Source organism: Osmerus eperlanus, chromosome 11 (genome assembly GCF_963692335.1).
Source record: "Osmerus eperlanus chromosome 11, fOsmEpe2.1, whole genome shotgun sequence".
In the NCBI taxonomy this organism is placed as follows: Eukaryota; Metazoa; Chordata; class Actinopteri; order Osmeriformes; family Osmeridae; genus Osmerus; species Osmerus eperlanus.
This window is the reverse complement of record NC_085028.1, coordinates 16,941,231-16,958,798: the sequence shown is the minus strand read 5'-3', so window position 1 is coordinate 16,958,798 and position 17,568 is coordinate 16,941,231. Positions and strand designations below refer to the sequence as shown.

Sequence of the window (17,568 nt, the reverse complement as noted above, 5' to 3'; positions counted from 1 at the left end):
TGACATTCTCTCTCTCTCTCTCTCTCTCTCTCTCTCTCTCTCTCTCTCTCTCTCTCTCTCTCTCTCTCTCTCTCTCTCTCTCTCTCTCTCTCTCTCTCTCTCTCTCTCTCTCTATCATCCTCTCTCTCTCTCTCTCTCTCTTCTCTCTCTCTCTCTCTCTCTCTCTCTCTCTCTCTCTCTCTCTCAGACAGAGAGGTCAACCCTCTCTGTCTCCTCTGTCTCCTCTGTCTCCTCTGTCTCCTCTGTCTTGCTTGTATTTGCAGAACAGAATTAATGACGCAAATAAAACACTTGTGACTGGTGTGTGTGAGGTCCAAAAGAGGAGCAGTAAAAGATTTACTGACAATACAGAGGACAAAGGAGGACTAAGGTGTGTTAAGATGACAACATGACATCATCATCATCATCACCCTCCTCCCCCCCCTCCCCTCCCCCTCCCAGAGGAACATGATGACTGTCTGAGAGGACAGAGAAGAGGACAGACCAGTCTACAGGGTTGTTGATGATCTGCATGCAGCAGCAGGACACTGATATTGATCAGCTGTCTGTCTGCATGGCTGACGCTATCACACACACACCCACACCCCCCCCCACCACACCCCCCCCCACACCCACACACACACCCCCCACACCCACACCCACACCCCCCCCCACCACACCCCCCCCCCCACACCCACACACACACCCCCCACACCCACACACACCCCCCCCACCACACCCCCCCCCCCACACCCACACACACCCCCCCCCCCACCACACCCCCCCCCACCACACCCCCCCCCCACACCCACACACACCCCCCACACCCACACACACACCCCCCCCCCACCACACCCCCCCCCCCCACCACACCCCCCCCCACCACACCCCCCCCCCCACACCCACACACACACCCCCCCCCCCACCACACCCCCCCCCCACACCCCCCACACCCCCCCCCACCACACCCCCCCCCCACACCCACACACACCCCCCCCACCCACACACACCCCCACACCCACACACACCCCCCACACCCACACACACACCCCCCCCCCCCACCACACCCCCCCCACCACACCCCCCCCCCCACACCCACACACACCCCCCCCACACCCACACACACCCCCCCCCCCCCCACCACCCCCCCCCCACCACACCCCCCCCCCCCACACCCACACACACACCCCCCCCCACCACACCCCCCCCCCCACACCCCCCCACACCCCCCCCCCACCACACCCCCCCCCCACACCCACACACACCCCCCACACCCACACACACCCCCCCCCCCCCCACCACACCCCCCCCCACCACACCCCCCCCCACACCACACACACCCCCCCCCCACCACACCCCCCCCACCACACCCCCCCCCCCACACCCACACACACACCCCCCACACCCACACACACACACCCCACACCCACACCCACACCCCCCACCACCCCCCCCCCCCCCCACACCCACACCCACACCCCCCCCCCCCCACCCCCCCCCCCCCCCCCCACCACACCCCCCCCCCCACACCCACACACACCCCCCCACACCCCCCCCCCCCCACCACACCCCCCCCCCCCACACCCACACCCCCCCCCCCCACACCCACACACACACCCCCACACCCACACACACACCCCCCACACCCACCACCCACACCCCCCCCCCCCCCCCCCCCCACACCCACACACACCCCCCCCCCCACCCACACCCCCCCCCACACCCACACACACACCCCCCCCCCCCACACCCACACACACACCCCCCACACCCACACACACACCCCCCACACCCACACACACACCCCCCACACCCACACCCACACCCCCCACCACCCCCCCCCCCCCCACACCACACACACCCCCCCCCCCACCACACCCCCCACACCCACACACACACTCAACAGCAGCTGAAGCCAGTGGAGTCCTGAGGAGTATAAATCTCCCTCCAATCTGCTTGAACCAGATGACCAGGTGTGTGTGTGTCTGTAATCCAAACATGGGAGCAGAGCAGGGATTAGGGCGTACAGTTCAGCCACGCTGCTATTCTGAGAAGCACAGCTCTCTCCCCCTCTCTCTCTTTCTCCCTGTCCACTTCCTTCTCTCTCTTCCTGGTTTATTCCCATGGCGATGGCCCCACGTCACGGTTGCCATGTCAACCCAGGTAGTAACCCCGCCTCTCTCCCGCCCCACTCACTCAGGGGCATTACGGGAAGCTGACTCCATAGGCTCCACCCCCTCCGGAGAGAGAGACCCCCACACAAAGGGTCAGAAAAGAGCCCCCTACTCCCCTCCTGCTAGCTAATAATCCACATTACACACTCACACCATACACGGTAGCAAGCTGTGTCTTCATCTCACACTGGATACACACACACTGTGACCCAGGGCCCCTGAAGGACCTGGCTGCTCCTATTGTTCGCCTGTCTGGAATGCTGCTACTGCGAGAGGGGTCCCAGGGAAGTCTCTCTCTCTCTCTCTCACTCTCTCTCACACTCTGCCCCACATTTCCACCAACACACACACACACACACGCACCCACACACATAGATACACACACACACATAGGGGGGATCCCTGTATGATCCTAACAGGATCAGACAGTGAAGGAGAAGGGGGGGTGGGGAAACAAGAAGCAGCACTTTCGTCCAATCCGATTAATACTCTGGCTTCTGCCAAATTACCCAGGATGCACTGCACTGCAGCACTGCAGAAAGGGGCGGGGCCTTGTCTGGTAAATCACCTGCTGCAGCTGAGCGTGGAACGAGTGTGTGTGCGACACAGTCACCTGGATGCAACGGCTGTGTGTCCTGTCCTGAATGGCACAAGATTCTGCTGACAGGACAGGGAAGGCAGCCCACCGCAATCCTGCTGCAGTATGCCTACACACACACACACGCACACGCACACGCACACGCACACACACACACACACAGTGGCCATGATGATACACTCCTCTCTTGTGGAGTAAGACCAGTATGTCTGGCACGACACAGAACACCCAGACAGATACTGGTCTCTCCCAACACATAATTGTCTCTGGAAACATATGCTGGTCTCCCCACAGCACAGGAAGTCTTAGCCATCATACACCCTGTGATCCAGCTGTGTGTTTCGCTGAGCTGGTCTATATGGGGGTCAGATAGAACTGCAGTCGATGGGCAGACTGGCTGGCTGATGGACTGGCTGGCTGGTTTTATTGACAGGCTGGCTGGCTGGCCTTTTGACAGGCTGGCTGGCCTATGGACAGGCTGACTGGCCTATGGACAGGCTGGCTGGCCTATGGACAGGCTGGCTGGCCTATGGACAGGCTGGCTGGCCTATGGACAGGCTGGCTGGCCTATGGACAGGCTGGCTGGCCTATGGACAGGCTGACTGGCCATAGGCCAGCCACTGTCAGCCCTATTGACAGGCTGGCAGGCTGGCTGGCCTATTGACTGGCTGGCTTATTGACAGGTTGGCTGACTGGGATATTGACTGGCTGGCTGGCTAGCCTATTGACTGTCTGGCTGGCTTATTGACAGGCTGGCTGGCTTATTGACAGGCTGGCTGGCTTATTGACTGGATGGCTGACTGGGCTATTGACTGGCTGGCTGGCTAGTTTTGATGCTGCTGGTGTGAGTTACAGCTGGTGCAAAAGACCTAGACAGTGTTCAGCAGCCAGTTTAGGCTCCAGTCTGTGTGTGTGTGTGTCTGCGTGTATCTGTGTGTGTCTGCGTGTATCTGTGTGTGTGTGTGTCTGTATCTGTGTGTGTGTGTGTCTGCGTGTGAGAACTTAGTTTTCACCCTACTCTGCTATCTGCATTTTCTTCCCTCAAGTTTATATCGACCTTCAGAGCTGGATCTGGAGAGAAGCCTAGTCCAATTAACAACAACAATTAACAACTGTGTGCAGCTACGTAAACACAGCCCTCTCAAACTGCAGAAGCCGGACACACTGGCGTGCACGTGCGTGTGTGTGATCACCTCCACATGACTGCAGGAGTGGTGGTAACCAGCACAACTACACTTCTCACCTCTAAGAATGTGTGTTTACTGAACAGTTCAGCCAGGCGGCACTGTTCTCTCTAGCAACCAGGAAGTCAGCCTGACAGGAGCTCCGACAGCCAATGACGAGGCCTGAAACATCCCAGCTGGCCTGTAGTTGGTGCAGAGGTCGTAGTCATGACACAGGTCAAAGGTCAACCAGGACAAGCAGACGATCACAACATCAGTGTGATTCTTGTGACCCTGACTAGAGGTGAAGCGCTGGGTGGTCATGTGACCCTCGTGTCATCAGGAGCAGGGCTGTGGTGCTGGAGGAAGATGGGAGTTCTCACCATCCAAACGGCTATTCGATCGTGATTAATCAAGCGAAAAAATAATTTAAAAAATATTCTTAACTTTAAAAATATGTAAGTAGGTTTGTACTTACACTTAGTAAGTATCCTTTAAAGTATGTGAATATACACAGTCAGTCACCTTCTAAGGACACAGATGAACATTTATTTAATGTAATAAATCTGAATCAGATTTCTTGTTCCATGTGCGTCTAGCTGTAAAGAGGATAGCCATTCTGTGTCAGGAAACCCTCAGTCTCACTGACACAAAATGGCCGATCCCTGCCACATACGTACAGTTGTGGTTGCCATGGCTTTCGTCTACATTGCTGGGGGAAATCTATTTCTACAAACTTATTTTTGAACACTACCACACCTAGCAACACCAGATTGTGTACATCAAGCTGGGAGACAGAGGTTAGGGCAGACACACCGATGTCAAATCTGCTTTTGTGACTCTTTGTACAAAGTCACAAAAGGTTTCTTCACACATCAACAGCTACGACCAACCTAGAAGAGTCCCACTCCTAGAGTGTCCCTGGCCGCCAGCCCTCCACAGCCTGCTAGATAACACTGTGTGAGCATGATCTCAGAAGCTGATTGGCCGGTTGACATGTATGGTAAACAAACAGTGACGTCGCAGTTGTCCCTTGGCCTGGTTAAACTGTAGAGGTTCCTTATCTCCAGCAGGGCTCTCACGGGAACACACACACACACAAATGAGTACACACACACACTAATGCACACACACGCACACCAATCCCACAACGTGAGCGTTTCTTTCGCATGCTCCTCACCTTCTGCAGACTGGTAGGGTTGAGCTGGCTCTTGTCTATGATCTTGATGGCAACCTAAGAGACAACAAAACCACATGACAATACTGCTTCATAACAATGATGTTCCAGTACTCTATAACATCAGGACGCTGATCACAATGGCCTGAACTATTGAACTATTCCAAAAGAGTGTAAAAAATAAATCCTACGATCCACTGCACCCAAGCAGAAGTAGTAGATGATAACCGGTTATGATCCGATGATTCCCAGTCCTCCCTGATGTTATAGGGCTTCCCTGTGTGCCTCACTCAGAGTTCCTATTATTTATAATAACGGATTGATTCCTGCTTTTATCTCAAGGAGCCCAGAGTGCACGTTGTGGTGGGGGATTTGAACATGCAACCTCTTGATCTGCAGTGCTCTAACCACCGAGCTACACCCTCCCCTCTGTTACCGTCAGTATAGAAAGGACAGAGGTCAGTAATGGGAGCATGTCAAGGAGCACTGTTATGGGCCTGGGCTGGAACAGGCCTGGCCTGGCCTGGGCTGGGCTGGCCTGGAACAGGCCTGGGCTGGGCTGGCCTGGGCTGGCCTGGAACAGGCCTGGGCTGGGTTGGCCTGGGCTGGCCTGGAACAGGCCTGGGCTGGGCTGGCCTGGGCTGGCCTGTTAAGAGGATTACAGGTCTGTCCACAGTATGAGGCCAGCAGCCTCTGTTAATGTATACAGCACTGGGCTGGAGCACTGTCACATGACTGCACTGTCACATGACTGCGGTGTATGTCCCTGAGTTTAGGGTTCCACCAATCCCTGGGAATGATCTACTTAGAGATGTGGGTCATGACTGTGTGATCAAACAGGTCACATTGTGTGCCCACAGCAGCCTTGAATCTCACTGTGGGCCTAATGTTAAAAACATGTGTGACGGATGCACACACACACACACAGTCAGGCTGTAAGGTCTGAAAGTGGCCTCCAGAGAAAACTGTGACTAGTATGTGATCATCTCTCTCATTCTTTCTCTATTATTGTTATCAAAACAATCAAAAAGTAGGATTCTGGTTCTATATGATCTGATTCTACCTGCTCCCGAATGGTTCTGATTCTACCTGCTCCAGAATGGTTCTGATTCAATCTGCTCCAGATCAGTCAACCTCTCACCTCACGGCCGGTCAGGATGTGGCGGGCCAGCTTGACCTTGGCGAAGTTGCCCTTCCCGATGGTCTTCAGAAGCCGGTAGTTCCCGATGTGAGGCAGCTCGTCGGAACACGAGGCGATGGAGTTCCGACACCGCGCCCCCAGCGACCGGCTCGACCAACCAGTGCCCTTCTCGGAGCGGCTGGCTGAGAGAGAGGTATGCTGGGAAACCGAGGAGTAGAGAGCGAAAAAATGAGAGATGGAAGCAACCATTAAAAACATGTCAACAACTGACCAAACCCTAACTTTATTACGTTACTATTTTCATCCAAAAGATAGCAGACTTCAGATCACACAGTCGCACAAGCCCTCTCCTACAGAACGTCTAGAAGGTTCTTTGTTATGACCATAACTACCGTCCTGTTGTGCTGGCAACCTCCCTCTACCTCTGTTTCTACTCAAGCGAAAGACGCGACAGACATAATTCGCGCAAATTCGCGTGTTTGCATTGACTTTACATCTTGCCGCACGAAAAATTCACTTTGCGTTGGGTGTGACCACAGCATGGAGCATGATCATGGGCCAGTGTATATTTCCGATCGAGGGAGTGGGATTCGAACCCGGGTAGCTCTCAGTGTCGTCACAGTGACTCAATACAGACATGCTAAGTCAGACTGTGGAGCAGATGACTCAGCTGGGAGGACAGCAGCTGGCTGAGATACTGCCCTTAGGCCATAGGGGCCAACCACCCCCACCACACAACCCCCTCCTCAGTGGGCTGACCACAATACAGGTGGATTTTGTAGCTGGTGTAAAGTTATACTCTCACGGCCTTGTGAGTCTGTCAGAAGAAGAGATGGAGGACGGGAGAGAAAATCTGTGACTTTCTCCTCCTCATGACTCTTTCTCACCATCCTTTTCTCTCTCTCCTCCTTCTCTCCCTCTCCTTCTCTCTCCCCCGCTCCTCTCTTCCTCTCTCTCCTCCTTCTCCTTCTCTCCCTCTCCTTCTCTCTCTCCTCCTCTCCCACACTTCTGTGGCCTCTGACTGTAAGATGGAGTCAGATGGCTGAGCGGTTAGGGAATCGGGCTAGTAATCAGAAGGTTGCTGGTTCGATTCCCGGCTGTGCAAACCAAATGACGTTGTGTCTTTGGGCAAGGCACTTCACCCTACTTGCTTCGGGGGAATGTCCCTGTACTTACTGTACTGTAAGTCGCTCTGGATAAGAGCGTCTGCTAAATGACTAAATGTAAATGTAAGATAAGGAGGTAGTCTTTATAGATCATCCAGCACACACTGATCACAAGGTCTGGCCTTCGATAAAACATGTACACACACACACACACACACACACACACGAGTCATGACCCTGGCTCATCCTATCAGGTGTAGCAAAGCGTGTGGTGTGGGATCAGACATTTCTTGGCAGATGTCTCCTCTCTCCTTCTCTCCTTCCCCCACTCCCTCTCTATTTCTCCTTCTACCTCTCCCTTCTCAGTCCTCTCTCTTCCCCCCTATTCTCAACTTCTTTTTATCTCCTTATCTCTTAAATTTCTCTCTCCTTTAGACTCTCTCTCCTTCTCTCTCTATCCCTTTATCCGTTCCTACCCCCTGCGGTGCCACAGCCTGGCTCAAGGCCTCTGTCCTCCACCTGTTCTCTTCTCCTCCTGATTCCCTCGCTCCCTGAGGAAGGAGACTGGGCGGGGGCTTCCCAAGAGGGACATGCCCTTCGTCAACCCCCCCCACTGATATCTGTCTCTCTCTCCCTCTCTCCATCTACCCCCCACCCTTATTCACCCCTCCTCTCCACCCACCACCCCCACAAATCAATTTGTCTCCCAGCTTTCCTCTCCCTTCCTCTCCTCTCCTCTCTTTCCCTCCCCTCTCCCTTCCTCTCCTCTCCTACCCCCCCCCCCACCAGACCTCTCTTTTGTCTCACATTGTCATCCTTCTCTCATTCAGCCAATCTCTGTGGTTCCCCTCTCCTCCCCCTCCCTTCCCCTCTTCTCCTCCTCCCCTCCCCCTCCCCTCTCCTCTCCTCCCCCTCCCTTCCCCTCTTCTCCTCCCCCTCTCCTCTCCTCCCCCTCACTTCCCCCTCATAATTTTCCCCTTTCAAGGAGAACGGTCTATCGATCCCCCCCTCCATGCTTACCAAGCAAGTGTATTCAGTAGGGGCTGGGGAGTGGTGGGTGCAGGATCTGTGTGTGTATGTGTGTGTGGTGTTGGGATGGTGGGGGGCTGTTAAATTCACCAGCAGGCTGGAGAAGTAGCAAGCTGGGACGGTGTGTGTGTGTGTGTGTGCGTAAGTGAGACTTTTGAAAGAGTGTTGAAAAGACGTGACTCGGCCGAGACAATCGTCCCAGACCCAGACCCAGGCTGCAGGCTGTTCCCTGAACGGGACAACAACAGATAGAAAACAGATTAGGCATGTGACTATGAGACTGGGCTGGTTGGAAAGGTATGCGTGTGTGTGTGTGTGTGTGTGTGTGGCCTCAAGGGATGAGGAAACAGAGGTATCCACTGTGAGAAAGCAATGCCTCAAGCCCTTCTGCTTCCAGCCTCAACCCAGAACTATCTCTCTCTCTCTTTACCTAGCATCAACCCAGAACTATCTCTCTCTCTCTACACAACTCTACGGCCCAGTTTTCCAAACATTGATTAAGCCTAGTCCTTGACTAAACTTTTCAATAGAGATGTTTTCTCTTACTTCAGGACTTGGCTTAATCCATGTCTGGGACACTATGCCTATATCTCTCTAACTCTACATCTCCAACACACATGCTCTCCAGCCGCCCAAGGCTCAAACTCCAACACAAGTCATCACTTGGACCGATTCAAACCGATAGTTTGGTTTACTTTATTGGCCAAATGAAACGTTGAAGATAGGAGAGATAACCAGGGAAATCGCTGACAGAATAAAGAGCAACGCAAGGGAGAAGAGACAGAAAAGAGACAGTAAAGTGCAGAGTCATCGCTTACCTACAAACACAACAACAGCAGGAAGCTAACTGGAAGACAAACAACCAGCCAGTCAGTAAGCTAGCCAGTCAACCAGCCAGCCAGCCAACCAGCCAGTCGGTCGGCTAGCCAGCCAGCCAGTCAACTATCCAGCTAGCAAGCCAGTCAGCCAGCCAGCCAACCATTCAGCCAGCTAGCCAGTCAACCAATTGTTTTGCACTCTTTAACAGTCATAGAGTATCATTCACTTCACACCTCCAGAAGTCCTAATTCATGCCTAGAGAGAAGGCAGAAGCACATATGGTAACATGACAGTGTACTGCAGTAATCCTATAGTGATACAGTGCAACACTCCCATGTTAACTAAGAGGGGCAGACTGAGGTTTACTGCTACAGGAAGTGGATATACAGTCAAATACGGTGTTTCTGGTCACATGTCCACACACACACTCACATCAGGAACAATGGGAACCGCCCTCGGAATGGCATCTTGGTTCAGCCAGGGCTGCACATGTTTGTTTGTAGGAGTGTGTGTGTGTAGGAGTGTGTTTGTAGGTGTGTGTGTCTGTAGGAGTGTGTTTGTAGGTGTGTGTGTCTGTAGGAGTGTGTTTGTAGGTATGTGTGTGTAGGAATGTGTTTGTAGGTGTGTGTGTCTGTAGGAGTGTGTTTGTAGGTGTGTGTGTGTGTGTGTGTTATGGGAGAAGGCTGAGGATGGGTCAGGGTTGCACACATCCTGCCTTTCCCCAACACCCCCCCCATCCTCCCCCTCACATACACACAAGCCCCACCCCCTGGCCTCTCAACCTCACTTCCTCTTCCTGTGATGAACCGTGTGGACACGTACAGGGACAGCTGGGGACACCATGGACACGTACAGGGACAGCTGGGGACACCATGGACACGTACAGGGACAGCTGGGGACACCATGGACACGTACAGGGACAGCTGGGGACACCATGGACACGTACAGGGACAGCTGGGGACACCATGGACACGTACAGGGACAGCTGGGGACACCATGGACACGTACAGGGACAGCTGGGGACACCATGGACACGTACAGGGACAGCTGGGGACACCATGGGTTCGTAGTAGTTCTGTAATCTACCTCTCTGAGGTCCTCTTAGAAGACTCGTTCCACACATGCTCAGGAGATCGCATAGCGTATCTTCTAGCGAGCGAATATCCTAAATCTAAGGTCCAGGGATGTCCTGAGTCTACAGCCGTGGCCAAAAGTATTGGGAGCGACATATATTTTGCATTTGCAAAGCATGCTGGGCCTTGGCATAAAATGACTGCTAACATAATTTCAGTAAGTCATATCATCAGCACAGGGCAAAGTATGAACTAGTTCTAGCCAAGTGAAATCACTCTATCATTCTGATTGGATTTTAAGAGCAGATTGACTGCTGTAAAAGAGGGGACTATTTGCATATATTGAAAATGTTCGCCCCCAAAAAGCTTAAAAAAATATGAAATGTGCCTTATTGTATTAGAGTATTCTATAGAAACATGTGAAAACATTTTCCTCAAATACCGAACCAGCAAACTTTGCCAAACACAACATTTGTCATTGCCAAAACTTATGGCCACGACTGTACACGTTCACCCTCGAGGATGACGCGCTAGTCACACTGACCCGACACCGGCTGGATTCAGCCTCTGGTTAAAACCCTTGTGCTGCCTTCGGCTCCTTGTGACCCACCGCCGTGGTGCAAAGGGTGGGTCACAATGAGCTGAAGGCAGCACAAGGGGCTTCCATACAACAATATGTAAGCCAGTCAAGTCAATCCACAAACCAAACACAGCAACAAGGTGTCAGAGACCACAGGAAGCTGTGGCCAGAACCAACCGCATCATTTCCTGTCCTGGAGACACAACTCATGTGTCACGTGATTCAGAGTTTTTTTTCTTCCTGGTTTGGCTGAGAGAGGGTCCAGAGAGAAAACAACAGAATCAGACTAAACTAAATACCAGCAACGCATCTATTACAAAAAATGAAGAAACGAACGTAAACTAAATACCAGCAACGCATCTATTACAAAAAATGAAGAAACGAACGTACACACACACAATGCAAATTGAAACAGGATACTCTGCTCACAACTATCCAGTCTGGACCATCATGTGTCTACAGCTCTGTACTGTTCCAGATCCCTCCTTCCCTCCCTCCCTCCCTCCCTCTCTCTATCTGAATCCGTTTCTCCTCCTCTCTCTCTCACTCTCTCTGTATCTCTCTCTGTTCTCCCCCTCTTCTCTCTCCCTCTCCTTCTCTCTCCCTCTCCTTTTCTCCCTCCCTCTCCGTGTGTTAGTACATCCTTCCCTTTCTCTGTCTCTGCGACTAGACGGAAAGTTTGCATAATCTGTCAGTGCAGTTCTTCCTCATGTAAGAGAATCTTCCTACAGCTCAGGCTTCGTTTGTTCTGCTATCTCCCTCTCTCCCTCTCTCCCTCTCTCCCTCTCTCCCTCTCTCCCTCTCTCCCTCCCTCCCTCCCTCCCTCTCTCCCTCTCTCCCTCTCTCTCTCCCTCCCTCCCTCCCTCCCTCCCTCCCTCCCTCTCCCTCCCTTCTACTCTCTTCCTCTTTTCCACTCACTCTCTCCATCCTCTCGCTCGCGACTCTTCACAGGTACCCCTCCGGCGTGGGCGGTGACACCCCTCGCCCCCGGCAACGGGCGCTCTGCGTCACAACGTGCTCAGGTCACAGCAGGACAGGCAGGGAACAGAGGCCAGACACCGGAAACCGTCACCCGTTAACGGATAATGTAGTGTTCACGTCGAAAGGCGGCAGACACAGGAAGTAAAGACGAAACTTTACCGTGTCACAATAGGCTGAATGGTTGGATGCTAGAGGTTAACTCCGCCCACACAGGAAGATAAACAGACACCACTTCTCTAACAGTGGTGTATCTGGCTGTGGAGCTGCAGATGTCAGGTTTCATGGGGCTGGAAAGCGTTTAGAAAGCCCTCTGTGAGTTGAACCCCCTCCACAGGAAGTGTCACAGAGTCGACAGACACATCCACTCTGTCCCTCTGTCTTTCTCTATGTGGTCCTCTCTCTGTCCCTCTGTCTTTCTCTATGTGGTCCTCTCTCTGTCCCTCTGTCTTTCTCTATGTGGTCCTCTCTCTGTCCCTCTGTCTTTCTCTATGTGGTCCTCTCTCTGTCCCTCTGTCTTTCTCTATGTGGTCCTCTCTCTGTCCCTCTGTCTTTCTCTATGTGGTCCTCTCTCTGTCCCTCTGTCTTTCTCTATGTGGTCCTCTCTCTGTCCCTCTGTCTTTCTCTATGTGGTCCTCTCTCTGTCCCTCTGTCTTTCTCTATGTGGTCCTCTTTCTTTCTGTCTCTCGTCTTTCTCTCTCTCTCTCTTCAGCTTTTACTCTCTCTCTCTGTCCCCCCCTCTCTCTGTCTCTCAGACCAGCTGGTGAGGCAGACAGGGTATGCACACTAGGTTACCTTGACAACTCAGGCCTTCAGACACTCAGGTAAACAGACACAGCAGAGGTCCTAACGGTTACGCAACTCGCCGAAGGCCGCCTCTTTCAAGCCCTCAGTGCTGGCGGTATGGAGGGTCACATTATAACACCGGCTGTTCCAGTCACCAGGCCTGCCTAGCATCTGCCAACAGTCCATCTATCGCCTTTCAGATCGCTTGACAGCAACACAAAAAGGCTTACTACCTGGAAGTTTTTGCTCCAACCACACGTAATGAACCTGATTTAATACTAGCTACCTGGCCAACCAGCTCATTATCAGAATCTGGTGTGCTAAATTTGTGTTGACGCAAAAAACTGCAGGCAGGTATCTCTCCAGGAGCAGGGTTAGAGGTCCTGGTCTCCAGGCAGGTATCTCTTCAGGAGCAGGGTTAGAGACCCTGGTCTCCAGGCAGGTATCAGCTGTGTGTGTGTGCGTGTGTCCACATGTGTGTTATAGTGCATTTGTTTTAGTGTGTGAGTGTTATAGTGTGGGTTAGTATCTTTGTGAGTGTGTTCTAATGTTCTAGTGTGTGTGTGCTGGCTAGCTGGCTGGCAGAGGCGAGATCTGCAGATCAGACCAGCAGTCTGGCTGGCTACTGAAGGCTGCAATGTGTGCTGTGAGGCTGTGAAGAGGCTGGTTATTCCTGAGGGGGCTGTGAAGAGGCTGGTTATTCCTGAGGGGGCTGTGAAGAGGCTGGTTATTCCTGAGGGGGCTGTGAAGAGGCTGGTTATTCCTGAGGGGGCTGTGAAGAGGCTGGTTATTCCTGAGGGGGCTGTGAAGAGGCTTGTTATTCCTGAGGGGGCTGTGAAGAGGCTGGTTATTCCTGAGGGGGCTGTGAAGAGGCTGGTTATTCCTGAGGGGGCTGTAAAGAGGCTGGTTATTCCTGAGGGGGCTGTGAAGAGGCTGGTTATTCCTGAGGGGGCTGTAAAGAGGCTGGTTATTCGTGAGGGGGCTGTGAAGAGGCTGGTTATTCGTGAGGGGGCTGTGAAGAGGCTGGTTATTCGTGAGGGGGCTGTGAAGAGGCTGGGGGCTGCAGACACCAAAGAACAAACACACACCACACCACTTATGTAAGATCAGTTGTCTGGACAAGGTGCTAAGTGGTGAATATTAAACTGTCTCTTCACTGCTCTAATAACACACCTTCAGCTGGGTTTCTGTAGCACGTTGTGATGTATCGGGGATCTCAACCGGCTCTGTTTGAGAAGAGTGGGACTGTGTTAACCTGCAGAGCTTAAGCTTGCAGGGAACAAGCTCTTGTGGGTCTGAATGCAAGTCTTCAGGATTCTGAAACTTCTCTGCGCACACACACACACACCGTCTCTGCAGGTCTCTCTCACCAGGTATTCCCAGGTGGTGAGACAAGGGGCACCAAGGAACACGATCCAATCTCCAATCACTACAGCCATCAACAAGACCTGCCCGGACACAGGCTCGGAGCAACGTGATAGGCTGGAGGCTGGGTGTCAGCTTTCTCCAGTCCAAGCCCACTCCTCTCCCCCCTTCCTCTCCTCTCCCCCCTTCCTCTCCTCTCCTCTCCCCCCTTCCTCTCCCCCCTTCCCCTCCTCTCCTCTCCCCCCCTTCCTCTCCTCTCCTCTCCTCCCCTCCCCTCCCCTCCCCCCTTCCCCTCCTCTCCTCTCCCGCCCTTCCCCTCCTCTCCTCTCCCCCCCTTCCTCTCCTCTCCCCCCCTTCCTCTCCTCTCCCCCCCTTCCTCTCCTCTCCTCTCCTCTTCTCCCCTCCCCTCTCAGGGTTTTAAGGAGCGAGAGGCCCCCCTCTTCTGGTTTCCATGGCGAGGTTGCTAACGACAGCGGCTTGTGACAGAACGAGGGGTTCGTTCCTGGGCTCCTGTCTCTGTCTCGACATCAAATGCCAACATGGACGCTGGGCCGGCGGCCATGATCCTGGGCGGTCTGTCTTTCTGCGTCGCTACTGAGCTAGTGTCACTGTCAGAGAACATCTGTTACACAAGAGCAGGGAAGTAGGTTTGTTTTCAAATATGGGTGCGGCAGATTGTTGTAATAACTGAGGATGCAGCCGTTACATATGATTTTCTTAATTTTAAAAAGTGTGAGGGGACATGTATCGGCCACGTTTAATGAAACCTGTATGAGAGAGCTAGGATAGTCAAGTTATAATAGTTGTGTTAAATTAGCGCATTGATGTTGGTTAGATAGAACAGGATCAAGAGATGAATCCTTAAAATAGTTGGTTCGTCTGGGTGTGGTCCTGTCAAATCCCTAACAGAACTGCTCGCATCCAATCAGGATGCGGATCTTCACTATGACGGGGTCTGAGCGTGCGGATCGATGGCGGTAAACAGATAACTATCTCGCATAACTGTTAGTTAAACCGATATGGAGGCCGGCTGAAACGGGCGGACTCGCCCTTTACGCTGTGTCATTGCTGTGCAATAACAAGTGTCATGCGAACGAATCAAAGATTTGCAGGGAAACGTCTGTAGTGACCGCGGCCAAAACATCCGCGCGCTGACGGATGAAACGAAGGGAGGAGCTTCTGCTGCAATGCATGACATCAGGCGCAGCTCGAGCACTAATTGTCCTCCAGTCATTATTCCCCAAAAGTCTAGCTAATCAATGACAGTTGGAACAAAACTATACTTCACTCGCACAGACACACTCACACATTAGGTTTCGAATTTAACGGACACGCTGTATTATCAGCGGGATGTGATTGAATAGCACGTATCCGTTATTGATTTGGGGGTGACGGTGTGTTTCTAGGGACATCCGTGTGCGTGCGCAGAAGGGCCGGTGAGGTGGTGGTCACACCTTCCTGTCTATTCGTCCGCTAACCGGAACAAATGTGCGACGTGAAAATGATGTAGCAACATTATTGTGCCCCGCAGTGGGCATCCACGTCTGGAGGGCATCAGCCGAACTGATTATTCCCTACAGTGGGCCGTAACACCCTGGCTTTACAGCAGAGATTACTGGGTGGCCCTGCCTGGTTGCATCTATAGCCTACAGTTCGTTTGACAAGACAGCTTGATCTCAAGGCCACGGGGCATTTTAAAAGGGCAGAATTACAGCCTGCTTGTAAAAGACAGTAAAATAATGCTTACATGGTCGGAGTTCCGCTCGTTCCCTGGCACCGCTGAGCGTGAAGACATTGTCCCTGAGTTCTCCGTTCAATCCTGGCGAATCTTGATTTATCGTGTTTAGCTTTCTCAATTTATTAAATTCTTGACAAGATAACGGTCGACATTGGCCGTCAGCAATGGTGCTCCGGCCAGTGTTCCAAGGCAATCGATGCCCGTTTTTATCCAACCGGCCAAACCGGGGTTGAGAGTAGACAGACTTGGATTCTCAGACAATTCTCATGTTCACTGTCAAAAGGCAGCGCTGGTCACGGAGAAGGTAAACTGCAAAGATTGTAGGCTATGTGTGGAAGTCGGTTACAAGCCTCCGCGCTACATTCTGTTCATGTTAAACTGTTGTCGACAGGAGGCACCGATTGACCCTAATTTTGGGGGGATGAAACAACTAAATCGACAACCCCATTCTTCCCCAGTCTTCTCGCTATCGCACCATTTCAGTGGACATCCAATTGAATGTTTGAAACAATCCCTCCCAACCCTTCCCAACACCGTTCATGGGTGTATCTTCAGAGGGAAAAGGGGCGCTGTTCCATAATCAGCTCGAGCGATGTCACAACCGCGAGGAAAACAATTGGGGAAACAAAAAAACGTCAGGTAGGCTAGCTTGTGCGCACCCCGACCGTGGACGTGTCGATGATAAAGATTTTTGATTCCGGTTAGCAAACGTTGGTGATGCTCATAAAGGCAACCACTTCCACCAAAACCAAGTGGAGTTCCGGACCAAGTCTTCTACCCACGAATATTTGTCTAGACAGTTTATAAGACAGTCTTGGCCCACGAAATTAATCGAAAGAGCACCCGAATCGCGGATAAAGCATCGACGGATGTTCAACCACCGTTTTCCTCGGTTTCCCCTCTCCTGATGTTGTCAAAGGCAGTTCCTTCAAAGTCTCCGCTAGGCAGTGATCAGCGGACGAAAAACAAACGATTTCCTCTTCAGCTGATTCATTACAACAGTTTGGGCTGAAACGGCATCCCCCCAAAATGTATGACAGGAGAACCAGAGGAAAGGACGTCAAGAGAATAGGGAGGGTTGCTGTAGCCTGTCGGAGACACACACACACACACATACACCCTTCCCCCATGCTCTTAAAGAGACAATCCCTCCATTCATTCACACGTAGCCGCAGATACCCCTGCTAGCCACCAGGCTGTATTCTGGTTCTCGGTCTCATTTAAAGAGTAAATACTGTATTAACGTCTCTAGACTATCCTACACGGGGTATGAAACGCTCAGTTGTTTGCTTCCAAGAGGAATATCTTTCCGTTTGATCAATGTGGCTTAGCGTATAGGCTGCATGTTTTGGGTTGAGGTTATATTGATTGTAATATGATGCCTAGACTGGGTAAAATATTATCAGTGCACACGTCATAACAACATTAATGTTTAAATAAAGTTGGATGCTAGAAAAAAAATAATATATATATTGGATGCTAGAGACACTTCTACTACTCAACATATTTTTATTTTGCCGTCCATTTTGTCTCCAGCCCTTACCTGTACCAGGCGGAGCAATGTCTCATCTGCTACCTGAGAGGTGGTACCTGTAGCTTAGCAGACAGCTCACCTGGACCAGCATGGCGCGGGTGGATTTGACCCAGGAACACCTCATCCTGCTTTCGCTTCCCTGGTACTTGGTCATGGAGACGCCTGCAAACGACAGAGGTTTTGAGGCTAGCTCTGCATCCTCTCCTGGTTCCTGGACTGAAGAGGATAGAGGAATGAGTTGAAATTGGAGATGGAAAGACAGAGAGAGAGAGAGAGAGAGAGAGAGAGAGAGAGAGAGAGAGAGAGAGAGACAGAGAGAGCGAGACAG

General features: G+C 52.4%; 1 protein-coding gene across 1 annotated transcript in view; it reads right to left on the bottom strand.

The window, feature by feature from the left end:
* Positions 1 to 16,827, bottom strand: part of mark4b (MAP/microtubule affinity-regulating kinase 4b) — a 20,838-nt gene extending 4,011 nt beyond the window's left edge. Inside the window, exons 1-3 of the mRNA XM_062473523.1 lie at positions 15,716 to 16,827; positions 6,233 to 6,430; positions 5,047 to 5,148 (exon numbers count right to left, since the gene is read on the bottom strand). Of these exons, the coding sequence (XP_062329507.1) occupies positions 5,047 to 5,148; positions 6,233 to 6,430; positions 15,716 to 15,763 (348 nt within the window). The 5' untranslated portion in view covers positions 15,764 to 16,827. The remainder of the gene's footprint in view (positions 1 to 5,046; positions 5,149 to 6,232; positions 6,431 to 15,715) is intronic.
* Positions 16,828 to 17,568: the final 741 nt, after the last annotated feature.